The sequence below is a fragment of the Ambystoma mexicanum genome, chromosome 14, assembly GCF_040938575.1.
Source record: "Ambystoma mexicanum isolate Mex_15411 chromosome 14, UKY_AmexF1_1, whole genome shotgun sequence".
Taxonomy (NCBI): domain Eukaryota; kingdom Metazoa; phylum Chordata; class Amphibia; order Caudata; family Ambystomatidae; genus Ambystoma; species Ambystoma mexicanum.
In genome coordinates this window covers 542,035,467-542,056,110 of record NC_090940.1, presented here as the reverse complement: position 1 = coordinate 542,056,110, position 20,644 = coordinate 542,035,467, and the positions used below count along the sequence as shown (strand labels likewise).

Below are 20,644 nucleotides of genomic sequence, written 5' to 3'. Positions count from 1 at the left end.
ACGTTCCAGTGAACTCACAAGGAATCCATCCAAGGACTCCTCGCCTAAAAAGACAGACTTAAGATTAATAATGTCTACAGTAACGTTGGCGATGGCGCCCTTCTGAAAACTGTACGAATCGATAAATGACTCGCTGAAAGACCATACGTCTATTACAGCCATGATGAACAGCCGTCTGATTTTCCGGGAAGGTTACATCAATGCCTTGAACAGCAAAATGGAAACAAGGCACAAGGACGACTGTGCTGGAAAGACGAAGGACAGTACACCCGCTATGCGAGTCCCCCTTTCAGACTCCAGCACCCAGACCTTCGAAGGTGGGCTGATCATAGATCTCGAGGGGCCCTCCCTTGAGGGAGGTCAAGCGCCCCCTCTTGGGGTCCTCACGACAAAAAATGTGAAGGACTCAGCAGTTAAGGTTAATGGATCGATCTACAACGACCAGATCTCAATCTTACCAGACAGTGAGCTAGCACATTGCTCTAACAGAAAAGACAGTGCCCCTGCTACTAAAGGCCCTCTCATAAAGCAAAAGCAAACAATAAGCAAGCTCTTCACTGCAAAAACGAACAGCAGCAAACAGGGGCCTGCAAACGAGAAGGTGGAATTACACATATTGACCGACAAATCTGGGGGCAGAAAAATTCAAAGACAAGATAAAGTGAACTTTCTAATAAAGGACAAAGACGACATTGCATCTGGCAGTCTAACAGTCTCAAAGGAGGACAATCAAGAAATAGACGGGGACATCTTAAATCTCAGTGTTTACACGCTGTCAGACGATCAAGAGGAGACCCGAAACATGAACTGTACGATGGAGGACAACTCGCCCTTTCAAACTTTGGAGAGTCGCTGTAAGAAGCTGCAAAATAAATCTAGTTGGGGGCCGTGCACACTGAAGTGTGTGCCACAAGAAAGTCACCATGCACAGTCCCAAGACAATGACCTATATGAGGCTACTCCTTCCAACGTCTCTCAGAGATATAGGTCCCAAAAAAAAACAATGACTCTGCCCCTAGAAAGAGCTCTCCCCAAAAGAGCAGATGGGTGCACGCGACACGGACCAAAGATGTCCCAGAATCAAGAAAGCATGCAGAAGCAATTCTAAAAGATACGCGGAGCCAGCACAATCCGAGATTCAGTCCAAGGAAAGTGGCAAGGTCTGGAGTGCAGGCCCCCAAAACTAAACGCAATTTTTTGATTGAACAATTACCGGATAACAACAAATATGTGATACTGAATAGAGGATTCCTGTTACAACTTCTCAAATGTGTGCCATCGCTTCGAAATGTCGAAACAAAGGACTTAGCTAGAGTGGAACCATTCCATCAAGGTAAAACTGCGAGTGCCTACCTCCACGTTCATACTAACTGGGCGAAAATTAGAATAGCTGAGGCAGCTGAACACCTTCTAAAGCTGGGATTCGATCTGTTTGAACTCGAAGAAGGGGCATCCTCTGCTGTACGTGGTGAATCAGTCGAACAGCGGGGACAAATTAAACCTCCACACTCTGAAAATGCGAGCACCAAACTGAAATTGACGAAAAGAGTTTTGGAGGAGAGAAGTTCTGAGCGACAGGTTCGCTTTATCGAACTAACCTCTGAGGATCAAATTGCAGATGTGCCGCAGACCAATCACCGCGAAACTACGAGTCAACAACCTTTGGAGGAAGCAATTAGAGAGGAAGCTGTTTTCCAGGACCCGCTGAAAATAGGAAGACGCCCTTGTGGCCCCATGGCTAAAATTCAACGGACAATAACTCAACCTGCCGGTGAGGAGGGCCTTGGTACGAAGGACCCCCCCCAAACAAGCCCCTTTGTCACAACTCTGGGCATGGCTGCCAAAGGCACTCATGCAGAATAAGACCAAATAGCAACTCGCCAGTCATTTCTCTGCACCCCTCTCCATAAAACAAACACCGGGAAAAGAATTTCTGTCCCTGGGGTCATGGAACACACGTGGTTTCCAGCATCTGATGGAAAAGGGAGATATAAACTTGGGGTCCTTGGAAATAATATGTCTACAAGAGACTTGGACGATGGAACGTCCATACATTGACGGCTACGACTTGGTTTGTGCTCCAGCGATAAAAGGGACCTTCGGACGCCCTTCATCGGGCCTTATCACGGCCATTCGGTGTGGCTCAGGACTACAACCAAAGAAAACTTTAAGTTCTTCTACTTACCTGTTGGCCACGGAAGTCAGCTGGATGACGTGCAAGGAGGAAAAGGGCAAATTCAAGAAACAGCCCTTAATTATCATTAACGTCTATTGGAATCCGGCAGCTTTGAGTGACGTTTCCTTCATTGCCTTGCCCAGAGAAACCATCAATGAAGCCCTGGTGAATAATCCAGAGGCATTACTGGTCATTTGTGGAGACTTAAATGCTACCTGGACGCCGCTTGAAGCAGCAGGGCACCCCCTGCCTCTTGGCTCAGCTCTTAGAAACAAACGTGGAGAAAAGTGGTTAGCTCTAATGTCAACTTGTGATCTGCTGTGCGCAGAGGACCTTTTCTCTAGACAAGGGCGGCCACCTACCTGGGAAAGAGGCAACTCGCACGCGGATATTGACCACATTTTCATCAGTAGGCATCTGGCCACCTTCACTACATCGTTTGAAGTATTAAAGTCAGTGGCGAGTGATCATAACTTGCTGGTGTTGAAATGGAAGACGAGTTCAACGCATAACCTAATTATGCCTGCTCCTGTTGAGGCGAACAATCAACAAACCCGTTTAAAACTGTCAGCAGCTGCCATTTCTACGATAAAGTCGCAGTACGCAAGTACAGGTAAAGAACAAAACCAACAGAAGGTCCTGCAATTACCAGATTATCAACCGCTTCTGTTACCTTTCAGATCAAAGCCCAATGGCCCGGGACGGCACAACAAATCCGCCTCACACGAGTACAATGAAAAACTGGTCCTAAAAAGGCGTCAATTGAGACAAGCAAAGAGAAAGCTGAGAGCATTTCCGACGTTAGAAAACCAGGCGACCTTCACACAGGTGCAGAGAACCTATAAAACATGGATTAGACAACATCGGAGCAACCTTTACCAACAAGACGCGGAAGCAATGTTGAAACTGGTTTGTGGTCATCACCCCAGAGAGTTCTGGTCATTGATCAGATCTAAGCTCAATCCTCCCGGCGAATCGCTAACAAACCCGATTTGTGAAGCTGACTGGATAAAATTTTATTCCAATCTTTTTCAGACGCCTGCACACTCGGGGACATCGCTGCCAAGTACAAAATTGGAACCGTGGGCTGATCTGAGCAATGAAACAGAGATCACTAAAATGCTTCTTAGGCTTAAACCATCGAGAGCCCCTGGACCAGATGGCATCACAAATCTTGATCTAAAACAATTCCCGAAGGAATGGTCTGCACTGATTAGTGAGATCTTCAAACGATGCAAACAGGCCAGACAAATTCCGTTTTAATGGACAACATCAATAGTGGTGCCTATTTTCAAAAAAGGACGTAAAGAAGATCCCATGAACTATCGTCCTATAGCCCTTCTGGACACGGTTGGAAAGGTGTTCGGTTCCCTATTACTCCAGCAATTCCACCGATGGTTCAAAGATACAGATCGTGCTGACCCGTTTCAAACGGGTTTCACCAAGAACAACGGTACGTCCATAAACATCATGTTTCTCAGTGTGTTAAAAAGCAAGGTGCTAGCAGGAGGCCTGAGAGTGTTCCTGGCCTTCATTGACTTGGCGCAAGCCTTTGACCAAGATAATAGAGCTAATTTGTGGAGGAAACTGTCCCTGTGGAACTGTCCAGCAGACCTACTTCAACCAATCCAGGCACTACATACGGACACTAAGCTCCGCATGAGGTTAAACCAAGCAGGCTTGCTATCGTCAGAAATTTCAGTCGGCAGAGGAGTAAAGCAGGGATGTCCGCTAGCTCCTGCACTTTTTATCACCTACCTCAGTGACTTCAAGGACTCCGAACAATCTATTCTCTCCTTTCCGCCGTCTTTGGGAAACTGCAAAACCACAAGGTTACTTTATGCAGATGACTTAATCCTAATGGATATGACCCCAATTGGCCTTCAGCGTCAGCTTGAAAATCTGGCTGTTTACGTTCGTGGAAACAACTTAACCATCAACGTCTCGAAGACCAAAATTTTGACGATGGAAAAACCCAAACGGGCACAAGAGAAATTCTCCTGGTATCTGGAAGGTGTGGCGCTTGATAAAGTATCAAGTATTAAATACCTTGGAGTAACTTTGGACAGCTCCAGTGTAAACGCAACCTTTCAGACTTGCTTGGTCAACAAAGTAAAAAAATTAGCTGCACAGGCTCGTGCACTGGACAAGAAGTATGGACACTTTTCCTTGCTGCCAGCGATCAAATTCTATCGTACAAAGGTGGTTCCATCACTCACCTATGCAGCGGATGCTCTTCCTCACACGCCCCCTCAGCTGTGGCTGAAGCTAGAGGGGTACTTTTGGCGCACGGTTCTGGGTCTGCCAAAATCAACATCGGCGCCTCTAATCAGAAGGGAATTGGGTCTACTCTCACTGCAAGGGACTGTGGAGACCAAATTCATGATGCTCTACAGAAAAATGCTACTTCCTGATTGTCCTTACGTGCTTGCCACGATTCGCACCGAAGTCCAAGCAGCACGCTGTCCGGTGCTAAAATCCTGGGAAAGAGCACGAAAAATTACATTAGTGGAAATTCATTCCTCGGAACAAGAGCTTATCCGGAACCCTCGAAAAATAAAAAGGAAAATAGCCGAGTATGACTGGATAAAGACTTTGGATTATGCAGAAAAAGCGAAATCAGTCAATCATCTTCCACCCTACCAAAGTAGACTCAACATTGTTCCCAACTATTTGAGCAAGTTTCCTAGCAAAGCAGCCAGAAACCTGTTCCTGAAAGCACGCTTAAACTTACTGCAGACCAACGAGATTCTGAAACGAAGAGGACTGAGTGACTCAGATATATGTCGTTTCTGTAAGGACTCCACAAAAGTTGAAACTATACGCCACCTGCTTCTAAATTGTCCAAGGACACAAGAAAATGGCGAAAAATATCTGCAGCAACATCTTTTGGCATCTTACACCAGGGAAGAAGAATTCTGGTGGAATCGCTTAATGAGCGGAGAAAGAAATACCTGGACAATTGCGACCACTCAAACTCTAAATGCTATTTTGTCTTTATGAACTTCATTCTACTGTTCTTCTTCAACTATGTTTTGTAAAAATCATTAATTTGATTAAATCAAGGAAATAAATAAACACTTACTCTCAAGGCTTCTTGAGAAAACAGTATTAATTTATTTAACAGTCAGTTCGAATAAGCCTTCTTCAGAAGGGGCAATATAGAAGTAACACACAAATACACTTCAAAATACACACTCTTAGTTTCTCTAAATCAGCAAGTACCCATTTGGGATGGCACACACACTTCCTACCCCCTTGTATGACTTAAATTGCTAGGACACTGTGGACATTAATATATCACTGGTACGTTTAAAGCATTACTTAGATGAGTGTCAAAGAAAAGGGTTATTAGAATACAACAAGAGAACAAGAGATCACACAAATATTCTGAAGCAGGTAAGTACTTTTGAACTCCCAATACAAAGTAAGTTGACCCCTTCCTGGAAGGATGGGTGAAACACAATGACCGAGGAGAGAAGAGTAATTCAGGGAGCCAGGCCAGCCAATGCTTAAGTTAGCAAAATTCAAGGTGAGCTGAAGCACTTCTTGCAGGTAAGTAAAAGTCTTGCAAAAGGTTTTAGAAGTCTTTGTAGAAAAGAAGAATCAATGGAGGGCCACAAGCCGTTAGGCCTGTGAGTTGTAGAAGATGCAAGCAACTCTACAGAAGCAACCAAGACAAGTCTCAACTGCGAACAAGCAAGGCTACACAAAAAGAGGTAAGTTCTCTTCAACTGTACAGTACCTTTGGTTAGAAGAATCGGTGTCAGCTGGCTTCTGTTCCTGTGCAGCTCTGCAGATCCTAATGTTCCTGTTCATCAGTCGTGGGGACAAGAGGGAGGACTCCTGCACTGCAATGGGACGGTCAGCGACAGCAACCGGCAATGTTCAAATCAGTGGCACTTGGCGGTTTCAGCTCCTCGCGTCTCAAGCAAATAACACTACTGCAGTTCTCGTATACCGCTTCGGACTTTCCTCGCATCTGGGGTCTAGCACTCAGAGGTGGCTCAGGCTTTGTCAGTGCTGCTTCCTGAGAGTCCGGAAGATCTTCCTGGAGCTCGGGTATGACTTAAAAGTAACGCACGCGATCTGGTGTTCCTCTCCCTGGCCCTTTGGTTCCAACCACAGCAACAGTGCAAGTACAGCCAGCTTCGAGAGAATGTCTAGATGGGCTTACTTCAGAGAGTTGATTGGTCTCACCAACTAAAAGGGAGAAGTCGTCCTTGAAGTGCTTCTCTAGTCGAGGCGAATTCGGAGCTTCAGCACTGCAGCAGGGCTTTGCCGGGCTAACCAACGGTCCAGGAGTTGCAGCAGGTGTCCCTTCCAAATTCTTCTTCAGATTTCTTCGTCCAGTCGTAGTCTCTGCCTTCCAAGCCAAAAAGCCTTGCCTTTTTATGCAGGTTTCTCCCCTTCATTCCAGCCTAGCTGTCAATCACCTGGCAGGGTGGCTGTCCTTGCCGGACAGCCAGCCAGCCAATGACCTTTGGGTGCATTCCTGTAACCAAGGGGATTAAGCACAAGGAGTTTCGGGCACCTACCTCACTTCCTTCCCCTGCCAGACATATTGGAGCCAGAGGCAGGCTTCACTCAAAGACAAAACAAACAAAGGGTCTAAACCTGGTTTGGCGCAGAGAGTACATTTCAACAAGGACCTTAACAACAGGAAATGGTGAAAAAAGACCAGGGCCATTTTGACAAAAATGGCACCCATGGATGCTTCAGTGCAGCTGCGAACGCAGCCCGTGGTAAAACACACAATGGGAGTAAAAAAATAAACCATTGCCACCAGCCATTAATTGTAAAAAGGGTAACATAAAAAATGTTACATGAGAAACTAGACACAGGGATACTAAGTAACCCCTCCAGCACCCTATGGTAAGAGAGTGTATGCTGGGTCTAGAAAGTTACAAATGTAAGTAAAGTCAATTTCACAGTAGTTTATCCAAGAGTAAGGCATTTAAACGTTGAGAAATCTGAAAGATTTCCCTGTGCCACTGCACTGAAGGTGCTCTGTGACACAATGCAAAAAGATGCCTATGGAGTTTCAGACTCCAAAAAACACAAGAAACACAGAGTTCAAATCACAGAAAAATACATGAGAGTGGGAAAAAGGTCTCACTCTCTCCAGGTAAAAAAAGATCCAGATTCCAGCAAAAGTGCTGGGGGTCTCTAAGGTAGAGAGGAATTGGCACATTTCTGAGAATTCTCCCTAACAGCACCCATGGGTGCCCATTTTGTCAAAATGGCCCTGGTCTTCTTTTTTCACCATTTCTTGCTTCTGAGGTCTTTCTTGGCTTAGTCTGCATGCCAAACCAGGTTTAGTCCCTTTGTTTCGTCTTTGGTGGGATTCACGGGTGAAGCCCGCCTCTGGCTCCAGGATGTCTGGCAGGGCAGGAAGAAAGGGAGGTTCCCGAAACTCCCTGTGCTTAGTCTCCTTGGTTACAGGAATGCACCCAAAGGTGATTGGCAGGCTGACTGTCCTCGGAGGACAGCCACCCTGCTGTGAGTGACAGCTAGGCTCAGAATGAATCTGAGAAACCTGCACTAAAAGCGAGGTCTCTTGGAGAGAAGGCAGTCGACCACTAGACGAAGGAACCAAAGAAAACTGGAAGAGAAGCTTGCTGCACCTCCTGGACCCCATTGGTTTGCCCGGTGAAGCCCTGCTGCTGTGCTGAAGCTCCAATTTTCATATTGTATAGAGAAGCCTGGAATGGGCGACTTCTTCCCTTGGGTTGGTGGGACCAACTGACCCCAAGACTAACTTGACTGGAACCTCTCTCCCTGCTGGCTGTACTTTATTCTCTGCGGCTGGAACCGAGTGCCAGGAAGATCCCGAGGACCCTCCCGAAGCAGGGTAACCCAAGCCTGAGCCACCTCAACAGAGTGCTGGACCCCAGAAGCAAGGGGAGCCCTAAAGGTGTCCAAGAACCGCAGTGGTGCTATTGACCGGTAGCTGAAACCGCAAGTGCAGCTGATCTGAAGTGAGTCCATTGCCACCGCCGACCATCAAACTGCAGTGCAGGAGCCCTACAGATGTCCTCCCTCTTGTCCCCACGACTGAGGCCCAGGAACACAGGTACTGCGGGACTGCAACCAGAACAGAAGTCAGCTGGATCCTTTTATTCCTCAGAACTGAGGTACTGTCTAACTATGGTTACTTACCTCTTGTTGTGTGTAGTTTGCTTGCTCTCACTGGAGACCTACAGTAACTGCCTTTTGCAGAGTTGCTTGCATCTTTGCTTTCCACAAGCCTCGCAGCTTGTGGCCCAACAGTTATTCTTTTCTACAAACGCTCTATAACATTGTGCAAGACATTTGTGCTATTCTCAAGAAGTGCCTCAGCTCCCCTAGACTTTGCTCAATTGACATTGGCTGTCCTGGCTCCCTATAGACTCTTCTGACCCTTTGACTATGTGTTTATCTGTCCCTCAAAAAGTAAAGTTCCTTGTTCTTCTGGGAAAGGGTTAACCTATACTTCATTGCAGGGATTGAAAAGTACTTACCTGTTCAGATAAACTTGTTAACCTTTGTTTCTTTTCCTAACCTTTGCCTTTTTCCACAACCTCAATATTGCATTTAAGTGTTCAAGTGATAAATGAATGTCCACAGTGTCCTAAATATTGAAGTCATCTAAGGGTGTAGGAAGTGTGTGTGACATCCCAAAAGGGTATCTACTTACTTAACTGCAACTGAAGCAGTGTATAACTCAAACTGAAGCAGTGTATTTTTGAACTGTATTGTATTGTTCCATCTTGCCCTTTCTAAAGAAGGCTTATTTTAAAACGGTTAAATTAATAAATAATGATTTTAATAATAAACCTTGCGTATAAGTGTGAATACTTGTCACTGTGAATCTTTGAGGCATCTCTACATCTCACATTGACCCCTCTTGAGATCAGCCTGGCTGCTCAGTCATTCTGCCGACTTGTATAGTAAAGGCCCATACCAAAGGTTGGGTTACCTATTGCCAAGAGGGCAAGGCTGGTGTAGTCTCCTACAGGGTTACTACATTCAATCTTGCCTGACAAGTACCACCAGCTGAAATCAAGAAATGGAACCACTCTTATTCTACCTTCATCATTGACTGCCTCCAGATCCCAGTTTCCGCCGCAGTAAAGGCCTCCAGCGCCTACCTCGATGCAACACTTTCCTTGACTCGCTAGGGGAATGCTATTGCCTCTTCCGCAGCCTACACCAATAAGCCAATGTGGAGCCTATTATGATTGATGGTATTTTTTTTTAGAACAATACCTTCTCATTTATTAAGGATGTGTGAATATGGTGTGAAATCTCTGCCTTCAGAGTTGAACTAATAGTGAAGATTGATAAATTATGATTGTAACCATGGATATGCACTTATGCTGACATTTTATGGTTCAAGTATTTTACATTACAAGCGTACTAGGGGGGCCCAGCCCCTGGGCGTGACTCTTTAGCGCTTCTGAAGTGATTTGGGACATAATGTCCCCTTGGGAGTGCACATAAGTGTTACCGGTTGGCAACAACAGGTCTTATTTTTTAATTATTGAAAGCCAAACATTCACTCATAAATGTACCTTGCAGTGCAACTAGGGTTGGGAAATGAGATCATAAGTCGGCAGTGCCAGTTAATTGAGGTCTGTGATCCTGGGCCACTCATTTCATCTAACTTTTCATTCCCTTTCAAAATTGCTAGTTCCTAAAAGTGATTTATTTCAATGTTATTGTTAGTAAATGTTAAACCCAAAGTCCATGATCCAGTGATTTGCCAGGACCCTCTTGGAGCAAGTAATTGCAATTATCTTAATTGGAAATGTTAATTATTTCTTTTTCATTAGGTTGTAATGACAGCAGGGGTGAGGGTGCCAACAAAAAACTATTCTTTCAGGACATTGCAGGTTTTTGTGGTTTGTGACCGTACATCTGCATTACATTGTGTGCTTCATCAATTAAACCCACACTCCGTTCCTCCTTCACTCACATGTTTACATTTTTTCAATCATTTGTCGTTTAGAAAATTCTAGTTGATCATGTTTTGGCATGCTTTCTTTCGACATTAGTCTTACAAGAAATGCGAAAGAGAATTCCATGTTATACTTTCAAATTCCAATAATAACACTGACCTATAAAAGAAACACACTTTCAATGTTTCATCCAATGATCCATAGATAAATGTATGCAGGTCCTAAAGCAGGCGAAAGGCAGGGGATCGAGCCTGGAACTGCTGATCACTGAAATTAAATGAACATGTTAACCTCTTTTTATCTTGTTGTTATTTCAGTGTTTGCCGATTTCACTTTCATAAGTCGACACATGTTTCGCTCAAAACAGTGCTTTTTCAAGGCCTAGTTTCATAATGATACCAGTACTATTATTATTATTACTATCCTTGAAAGCCCTTCTTCTTCACTCCCCCACCTTGACCTTCTACCATCTCTCCTCTCCATCTCCCTATCCCTCATACATTCCCTTCTTCTCCCTTCTCGCATCCACCTGACCTTATATCTCATATTTGACTTTATTGCTCCTCTTCCTTTCTACCTCCTCTCCCTTCCTTCTCTCCGTTCCCTCACCTCCACTTTCAAGGAAACTGTTCTACATATTAAATCGTTGTTTGTATCATGATTGTTAACTTACTTCTACCATTATTGTATCTTGTTATATTGTAAAGCGCTTTGGCTTTATGTGCTATATAAACTAAAACTAAACATAAACATACTATTGCTGTGTTCCATGTCTATTGGGTTTCTTTGTCATTTTATGATATAGCGAACGGTTGTCATTTGGCTCGAACAAATATATGTAAAAGTAGTTCTATCGGCTCAAGAATCATGCCAATGTTTTTAAGGCCCTAGCATAGGTTGGTATTGCATTTAGATTTGTATATAAGTATACCTGGCGGAAGAGGGAAATGATTCCTCCAATACCGAGACAGCAATAGCTTCAATATAAGATATGATCAGCGGACATGTTTTGTTGGTCGTCAACAGTAACTAGCAATTCATTTGTTTGGGAGGACTTGCCAATTACTGGTTTTGTTAGCTTGACGGAGGTATCCATGTATGGCTTTTATCTTAAAAGAATCTTGCTAAATGTATATATGTGCATACATCAGGTAGGCCTCGCTCTACAACTACAAAATCACTTATAAGCAGAAATTAGTTAAATTCATTACATTTGTCAAATTTACCCTTTCATTTTTTTCAATAATGTCAGATTTTTTGGAAATGGGTTGGTGACGGATAGAAATTATGACCACTGGCACCAGCAGCGCAGAATAATGGACCCTGCGTTCAGTCGAACGTAAGTAAGGCTACACCTATGTTTTTGTAATGTATGTGATATTTCTAGAATAGCCAAAACTGTGCATGTGCAATATTATCTGAGAATATCAAGCTTTATTGTAGAAGCTTCCAAATGTGTGATCTTCCTGGGAGATAGTCTGTTTGAACAAACCGAAGTACTTCTTTACACCATGTTCAGTAGTATGCAGTAATAGTGTAGTAACATGGCATATTATTCTCATTAAAGACTTTAGACTTGATTGTTTTAGACTGATATTATAGCGATAAGCCTCGCATTCTGTGGCGCACAGGTCCAGTAACGGCTCACCCGCCTGAGCCAGGCAGGCCTGTGCGCAGTGAGGCTTCACAATGGGCGGGCTCAGGACTGATACAGGAGGCCCTGTCTGCCCTGAGCATTGGCGTATAGGGGTAACCACCCCGGGGCATTTATCCAAGAGTATAGTATTTTTTCTTCTTTGGAAATTGAAGCCATTGTGCATGCTCAATTTCCCATTAAAAGAAATATGAAGCAAAATGGGCACCTGTTAAGATTCAGACTGTACCACCCCTATACACCAATAAAAGGATACAGGTTGGTATTCAAAACGATACACGAGGAGTCGTCCCTGATGTACAGAATGATCTGAGGTAGAACGACGTCTGTCAATGTGAGACCTTCCAACTAATGTCACTCTCTGACTAGTTAATGTACACAGCCAAAGAGAGTCATTAGTGGAAAGGGCATGTAAGAACCAAAATACACCAGGCTGTAGATAGAAAAATAAGGACTTACATTAGGAACTAATTTACCACCAAGAAAGTAGCTAAGCGTCTTTCTATGATACACTAACCTGTATTTCAGGACAGTCACAGGTTGAATCCAGATTAGTAAGCAGAAAATCCAAGGAAAAACGACAAGGAGGGAAGTTAGTAGAGGGAACTAACCCGGACGGAACAAGGGCCACACTAGAGTCGGGTTGGTGCACACAGGATAGCGTCCATTAAGTTCAGTGCACGAGTCCTGACTGGAAGCCCAGCCAAAAGAGGATATGGAATTGAAATGTACAGTTCTAGGTAAGGATTGTCGGAATAGTGCCCTTATTAGGATTGAATGAAGTAATCTGTAGCTGCAGGGTGATTCAATAATACCAGATGTCCAGGATCGTGCTATCAGGCTTATTGGGATAGCGGTTGCCACTATACCAAAACTGGTTTGCCAATTGTAGAAAGCCTGCTCCAATACATAGCTCTCAAATCACCCGCTTTTGGCGGGTGTCACTCGCCTTGCAAAGGGCTGACTCACCCGCCAAGCCTCCTGCACTCCCATTCATTCCAATGGGTGTCTCACCCGCCAAAAATAAAATCGGGTGATTTCACCCGCCTTTGCGAGGCAAATGGTTGAGAGCTATGCCAATATGGAACTAGAGCAGGTGAAGGGGAGGCACAATGAAGGACCGCTGATGAACGCGGTACCCTGCGACTCCGAGGTGGAACTGGAGCGGGTAAGTAAATCAGAAGGACCGCTGATGAAGGCCATACAAAGCGGCTCCGAGGCGGGACTGGAGCGGGTAAGTAATTCTGAAGGACTGCTGAAGACTGCGGTAAGGTTGAAGCCGACAGAGAATATACAAAAAAGTTCAAAGCTCTGGAATGCGAGGTATCCTGTAACGATCAGAAGCATCGTTGCCCTGGATACGCCACGTTATAAGGAATCACGTGACCACTCACAGACTCTCAAGGTTGTCACGTTAGCAAAGTGTATCACGTGATTTTACATGCTGCTGTAAACACCATAAATAGAGTAAAAGAAGCGCACGTAAAAGATGTAGTGTTATGCGCTTAAGAACGTGTTTAATGGAAACATTCCCCGGTAGCTTCCCAAAGAGTCTCCACTGTGCGCAGAAGGGCCTGGCAGTCCTAAAGGCAGTGCGGGCAGGTAAGAATAGCTTGTTGGGAGTCCTCCGTGTAGCAACAGGTGTGGAATCGGATGTCCCGGGTTGCCCTGGGTTGGCAGGCATGACAGCACCTTATGAAATAGTAAATGCACTAAGTCTGTTTACTGTTTCCATGTTGCTGACAGGAGAGCAGAATGGAGACCATGACAGGTAGTTTGGGTTGACCGTTTGGTTTGTGGAACTCAAAGTAGTAGTGGATCGCAGAAAATGGAGAGAAGGGAACAAAAGCAGAGGGGGAACTGGCTGCAAAAGAAAAGGACACTCAGGGTAGGGACACAGGTGCAGAATCGGACTGGGCCATAACATTGTTTTGGGCAACAATGAAAAAGTGGCGCACAGTTGCAAATGGATATTCATTCCGTTTTTGATAGACTGTTTGAATAGTACCAAAGGGAGATTTGTTTTGATAAAATGTGATGCAAATTGTGCATTTTTTAAATAAATTTATTCAGCAACAATGGTCAAAACTACCAGCCGCAAAGTGAAGTTATTCATCACTGTCCCACATTGGCCAAAAAAGTGGCCCACTTTGACACAAAAAACTGGGCCACACCACCATTTTGCCTTTTTGGTTTGGCCACAGTCCTATTGCCCTATAGGCCAGTCCAAGCCTGCACAGGTGGCTGAGAGATTGCAGGCGGTTACTGGCGGATTCCACCCACATACCCAGTCATCTGATTGGCCAGATTCTCTCCTCCCTAGGCTGCTAGTCAACAATATTTGCAAGGACTTAATAACATGGATTTGGCCTACAAAGGTTAGAAATGGAAAATACTTTTCTTAGAAAATGCATCTTGCTCTTAAAGTGTAATAGCCTAAAGGTGATCGCACTATCTTTCTAAACTCCTTGGGACTTTGTAGGCTAGACCTACTCCAACATTCAAGTTAGTTCTAAGGGATTTGTAAGGATGTGCCTTGCAGACACTGAAGCCCCACTTGGACCTTTTTCTCTCACATTTTGATGTAACTCTCCCTATGCCTCTCTCTCTGTAATCTCCATCTCTTCCATCTACTCTCTTCCCTCCAGCTCCTCACATGTGTTCTCTCTTCTTGTCCTACACCTGCCTTCACAGTCACTCCAATGTCCCCCCTCTCCTTCTACCACCTACCTCCCCACTCAGAGGTATGCTCCTCCCACTCCCTTCTCCACACTACGGCTCCCTCCTCTCTACGGCTCCCTCCTCCACACTACGGCTCCCTCCCCCTCACTATGGCCCCTCCTCCTCACTACGGCCCCCTCCCCCACACCACTGCTCCCTCCCCCACACTACGGCTCCCTCCTCCACACTACGGCTCCCTCCTCCACACTACTGCCCCCTCCCCCACACCACTGCTCCCTCCCCCACACCACTGCTCCCTCCCCCACACCACTGCTCCCTCCTACAGATTACTGCCCCCTCCCCCAAACTACTCTCAGCGCTCCACCCCACCTTCACAGTCACTCTTCTTTCTCGGTGACCTTCCATTCACTCTCTACACCCCTTCTAACACTCTAATCCACCTTGCAGGAACAATCATCACACAGTACCACTTGCCGTCACTATGAAGGACTGCAGCATGGGGTTCCCCAGGGTGCATGCTTTCCCCTGTCACTATACAACATGTTTACTGTACCCCCCTCTCAACTGCTAGAGGACAGGGGAGTATGATTTACAAATTACGCAGATAAAACGCAATGCGTAATTCCCCTATCATGGAGTATATGTGGTGGATGTAAAAACCGTCAGCAAAGTTTATGGATGATTCAGGCATGAATGATCCAAAATGGCCTGGCGCCCAATACTGAGAAGACAGAGTTTATGGTGGTAGACTCAGGGACTACGGTACACAAGCTAGATCCAGAGTATGAATACTTTCTGTTGGCTGGGTGTAGGATCACCCCAACAGAAGGTGAAGGCATTGGGTGCATACTTGGATCATACCCTGAATATGCGGGCACAGGTGAACAGCTTAGTATCTGCATCTACCTATCCGATCAGACTACCGTCCCAGATACGTCCGTACTTGTGTAAGGAAAGTTATGTCACAGTGGCCAGAGCCATTGCTGGCACAAGAATTGACTCCTGTAGTAGCCTATCGGTTGGAGTCAATAAAGGGGATTGTGCTAGGCTTCAGATAATGCAGAATAGTGCAGTTAGAGCGGTGGAAGGATTAAACAGAAGAGCCCATATTTCTGAGGCTAGAAGAAATCTGCACTGGCTTCTCGTGGAAGCCAGAATATACTTCCGCCTGTTGACTATAACATGCAAGTGTCTGCAGGGAGTAGCCCTGTTTATCTGACCGAAACCCTGAGGAGAAAGCAGCTGGTGACATCGCTGAGATTCAATGATACCAATTTACTGGTGGTACCTAAGACTAAACTGGCCATGGTCAGTAAGAGTGCCTTTTTTGCAGTGGCACCTAAGGCATGAAACGCGATCCCGCCAGACCTCAGAGGGATTGAATCAAAAGAAATGTTTAAGAAGAAATTAAAGATATATCTGTTTAGGTGTAGTGCCATTGAGGTTATGCTTGAATACCCTGCTGTTTGTCTGGTAGCTGTTCTATGTATTTTCTATGTATTTTCTGTTGTGTTTAACACCTGCTTGCAGAACTGTTCGCCTGTGTGCCTCCAGGCCCTTGGTGAGCGATACAAATAAATTAACATAACATTACATAGCATCCAATACCTTATTGGTAGTAGCAAGCCTCTCTGCGGCACAGTGATTTGTTTCTCTTTGAGGGGTTTTCATCGCTGCTGCTGGAATACTGCATGTGCTTCAAATGCTTGCCGGTGCGCAGCGTCACTCGCAGCTGCACCTTTCTCAGCTTGCGGGTTCACTCTCCTCTGGCGGCTTGGAGAGCTCAGCTGACTGAAATGCTGGTTCTGATGTGTTAGGCTCTTGTGGGTTGCCTACCCAGGTTTTCCGTGATAGTAAAAGGTTTAGTAATTCAGTCACTACTGTGCGTAACTTGCCGCTTTGCTAATTACATCCCACGTCATTGCCTCTAGTATGTTGCGGTTACAATCCACCTAGCTATCAAGGCTTTGGATGGCCTGGAGCCAGGAGAGGAACCTCCAAATATAACAAAAAGAGTCTCTGACTTCCTAAACTGAACGGCCCTGTCCAAATAGAACTTTAGTGTCCTATGTACATCTAAACAATGTAGAACCGTATCTGGCTCTGAACTGGTCTCTGGGGAGAAGGTGGGTAGGACTATTTCCTGATTAAGATGGAAGGAAGAGACCACCTTAGGTAGATATGCCGGATGAGTTCGTAGAACTACCTTGTCTTTGTCAAACTGTGTAGGGTTCCTTGGCTGACAGGGCTGGTATTTCACAAATCTGTCGAGCTGAAGTTACTGCCACTAGAAGAGCCATTTTATAGGTGACCAATCTAATAGCAGAGGAGAACAGTGGCTCAAAGGGCTTATGAGCCAGAGCTGCCAGAACCACATTATGATCCCAAACCAGATGAGGTATGGTTATCAGAGGGTACATTCTCGCTAGGCCTTCAAGATGTTTCTTAACCACTGGATTAGCTGAGGATAATATTAATTTGTCTGAGTTTCAAAAGGCTCCGATAGCTGCCAGATAAGTACAGAACATATCCACCTGTACTCCCGTATGAGCAAGATTTGTGGAAAAAGACAATACATCATCCAGGGAACGAGAGGTGTTTCACATTATTGTCTTTAGCCCAACAGGAGAATCAAGTCCATTTGCTTTTGCATTGATTTCTCATCGATTCCTTGCAAGCCTTCTGAATTATTTGCATATTTTAGTGAAAAGCCTATATGTGAAAACAATATCCTAACGTTAGCTCCTCCGGAACAAAACCGAGAGTGCGAGTTTGTCCGGAGCAAGATGAAACACTGACCCCCTTCTGCTGTGTTAACTGGTGTTGTTGCCCTGGCTGTAACTAAATGGGCCAGTCTGGGACAGATGGAGAGGGTTGGAGAACCACACTCTTGATGGTCGATGGGGCGCTATTAGAATAATACTGCAGTTGTCTGATTGCCTCATCTTGTGAACCACCCCCTGAAGAAGGGGGGGGGGGAGTTGGAGGAAAGGTGTATCCCCACATATGGTCCCAGATTATCTGAGGTGCGTCCTCAAATCCCCTGCCCTGGCCTATCCAGGAGGTAACAATTGAATATTTGCTGTTCTTCTCCGTGGCAATTAGATCCATGCCTTGAGGACTCCACTTGTTGAACACACTGCTCAATGATTCTTAGCCGAGGTCCCGCTCTTAAGAAGTGGCTTTAAGCTTGCTCAATGTATCCTCTTCCAAATTTGTTCCCCTGCTAAGTGAACTGCCCCGAGGATACCTTGAGACACTGCGCAGTTTCAGGTCTGTACTGTTAATTTGCATAGAGCAGTAGTCCTTGTCCCTCCCTGCTTGTTGATCTAAAACATAGCAGTGGAGCCATCTGTTCTGACCAACACGGATCTCGTTCTGTATCATTGGTTGGAAGGATCTCAGACCTAAAGCAATGGCTAACAGCTCTAGATAGTTTGTGATGTTGTTTCTCCAATTTGGAGCACTTCGAGTGGACTGAATTTGGTTCCAGCGTATCACCCCAACCCTCCATGGATGAATTAGTTGTAATCACCACTGAATGTGGGGCTGGTTGGAAAGGAGCTCCTATCAGTACATTGAACTCTTGTGTCCATCACAGTAGATCCTGATACAGGAAACCCGGGTTGGTGATCCTGTCTGATTGGTTTCCTGGTCCTAACAGCTTGATAACAGCATATGGATAGCTCTCATTTTGAGTCTGACTAAGGGTGATCACACAAGGTACCAGGAGACCCAGCAGATGCTGGTACCACCATTGAGAGGTGGAAGGCCTTGAGAGAAAGTGTCTGACCACTACAAAAATGTCTCTAAATCTCTCCGGAGCAGGAGAATCCTCTCTGTGAGAGTGTACCATCTTATCCTTCAGAAGGCAAGATTCTGAATGGGCAAAAGCTCAGACTTCAGCTTTATGGACAATTTTAGGATGAATAGAATTTTCAAAAGCCTCTGGCTTGCAGTTGTCACTCTCTCCGGTGAACTGGATCTGACTAGCCAGTGGTCCAAATAGGGATATATATGATATCCTTCCTGTCGGAGGAGGGGTGCCACCGCATTTATGATCTTTGTGAAAACTCGTGGATTCGATTTTAGGCCAAATGGAAGGACCTTGTACTGAAAATGGGGGCCCTTCACGCTGAATTGTAACATCCGTCTGTGTGGATGCCTGTGGGGGACATGCAAATACATGCCCTCTTGGGTCCAGGGAGCACATCCATTCTCCCTTGCAGAGAGCCTCAGCAATGTAAGCTGCCATACTGTCTTGAACTTCTCCAATGGAATGGAAAGATTGAGGTAGAATAAGTCCAGGACTACTCGAAGGCCTGCCTGGTTTTTCTTGTGGATCGTGAAGATCCTAGAGTACAGTCACTGACGTCTGAGGATGGGGAACTCGTTCCACAGCTGGCCCTGAACCAGCTTCATTATTTCCTTCAGGAGTACTGGAGAACCAATCTGAAGCTGCGGAAGGGAAGAGGGAGGACTTTGTGTAAGGGGATCCTGAAAACCCATTGAAATCACAGATGGTAGCCATGGGGCTTGACAAAGATGGCACCACTTAGACCCATTCTGAGCAAATCTGCCCCCAACCAGGGTATCGTGGACCAGGATGCTCTCCTCATTGCTTTTTAGATTTTCAGGCTTGCGGGTTGGAGAGGGGCGAGAAAAACACGTTAAGGCATTGGCCCTCCAGCAGCAAAACTGGGAGGAAATCATCAATTTCTCTCCATAGCTTTGGTTGGCCAGTAACACATCAGAATTTTCCTGCCTTAGATGTACACCTGCATTGGGGTAAATCTTTTTTCCAAATGATTCGAGAAGGTTATCCTCTTTGGATAGGCAAGCAGCCGCAGATGTTGCAGTGGTGGATGTTGCAGCTGGTTTTGAAGATAGTCACTGCTGCCACTGAAAAATGCTGCTATGTATGTTGTGAGGGTTCAGCAATGCGAGGCGGACAACTGTTTGATATTTGTTCAAGATCTGCCATTTTATTAGAACTAAAATAATATCAAAATGCCTCACACTCGCTATTCTACTCAGGGTTTGCCTGCCTAACAAATCCAAGAGGAACCACTCTAACACAGGAGTTCTGGCCTTCACACTAAACATTCAATACAAAGAAATAACATATGGCAATTCAAACAACATAAACAAAATTAGTTCGTTTCTTGTGAACCTTTTCAATAACCTGGGTCGACTCCCTTCCCCAGGATCCAAGGTTAGTTTGACTTTATTGTTCATCCAAAGAAAAATAAAGAAATCAATGTATGTAGCAAAGTCTCAATTTAGTTCTTGAAGTTCCAATGACAAAGTAAAGTTCTGTTAACCAAAGTTCCAATAAGAAAATACTCTTTCCTGAAGAAATACAGATGTTCCACTTCTTAAGAATAGCATAAATCTTGTTCCCTACCACAATGCTCCTTTCCTAAGACTTGACACAGTTCAAAAGAAATACAACTTCTAGAAGGTCAGTGAAACACATGTCTTGGTTAACAGTTCTCATTCTTCTATTAAACTAGTGATACAACCACAGCTTCAGTATTATACTTCTCAAGAGGTAGATTTGTCAGGATGATTTAGCAGTGCAACTACTATGTCTATCTCACTTCTACTAGAGTTTACCATGGGGACAGTCTCCTTTGCCCCACAGCATTCCACTTTACTTGTATCACAGAGTTTGCATCCACTGACAATTAGATAGACCACAACTGCTTCAATAGTATCAAGACTCCAGACAGACTTCAACAAGACTCACTTCATGGTAGTTCAATACCTTCGAATAGGCAAGGCACTCTTCCTCTGAATAACTCTTTGCCTCTGTCTGTCTGCCACAGTAACAACCCAAGTTTGCCTTTATGCCCCACGTCTCTCACAGTCTTTGTTGAAGTTGACAACCTATATTGCCAATCTTTAAGAGCAGCCAGTTCCCCTTTCCCAACCTTGCATTGACTTTCTCGCCACTTGTTAGTCAAACAATCACCCATAAACCTTGGTGCCACTCTCCTAACTTTTGGTAATGCTTGTACAGTGATTTCTTAAGCATTATTGAACTCCTGTGGTCTCACACTATTGAAAGGATTGCGTTTTGGCACCAAGGCTGTTTTCAATATCAATAGGGAAAAGACTCTTGACTTGGGCAATGATTGTTATTTCTCTTCCTTTACGTATACAAAGATACAAAGTTTAACCATT

At 45.0% G+C, this 20,644-nt stretch overlaps 1 protein-coding gene across 2 annotated transcripts in view; it reads left to right on the top strand.

Moving 5' to 3' along the window:
* The window catches only part of LOC138526940 (cholesterol 24-hydroxylase-like), a 524,604-nt gene that overhangs the window by 165,396 nt on the left and 338,564 nt on the right, over nt 1-20,644 (top strand). For both annotated transcript variants that reach the window (XM_069637830.1, XM_069637831.1), the window contains one exon: nt 11,372-11,458. In XM_069637830.1, the coding sequence (XP_069493931.1) occupies nt 11,372-11,458 (87 nt within the window). The remainder of the gene's footprint in view (nt 1-11,371; nt 11,459-20,644) is intronic.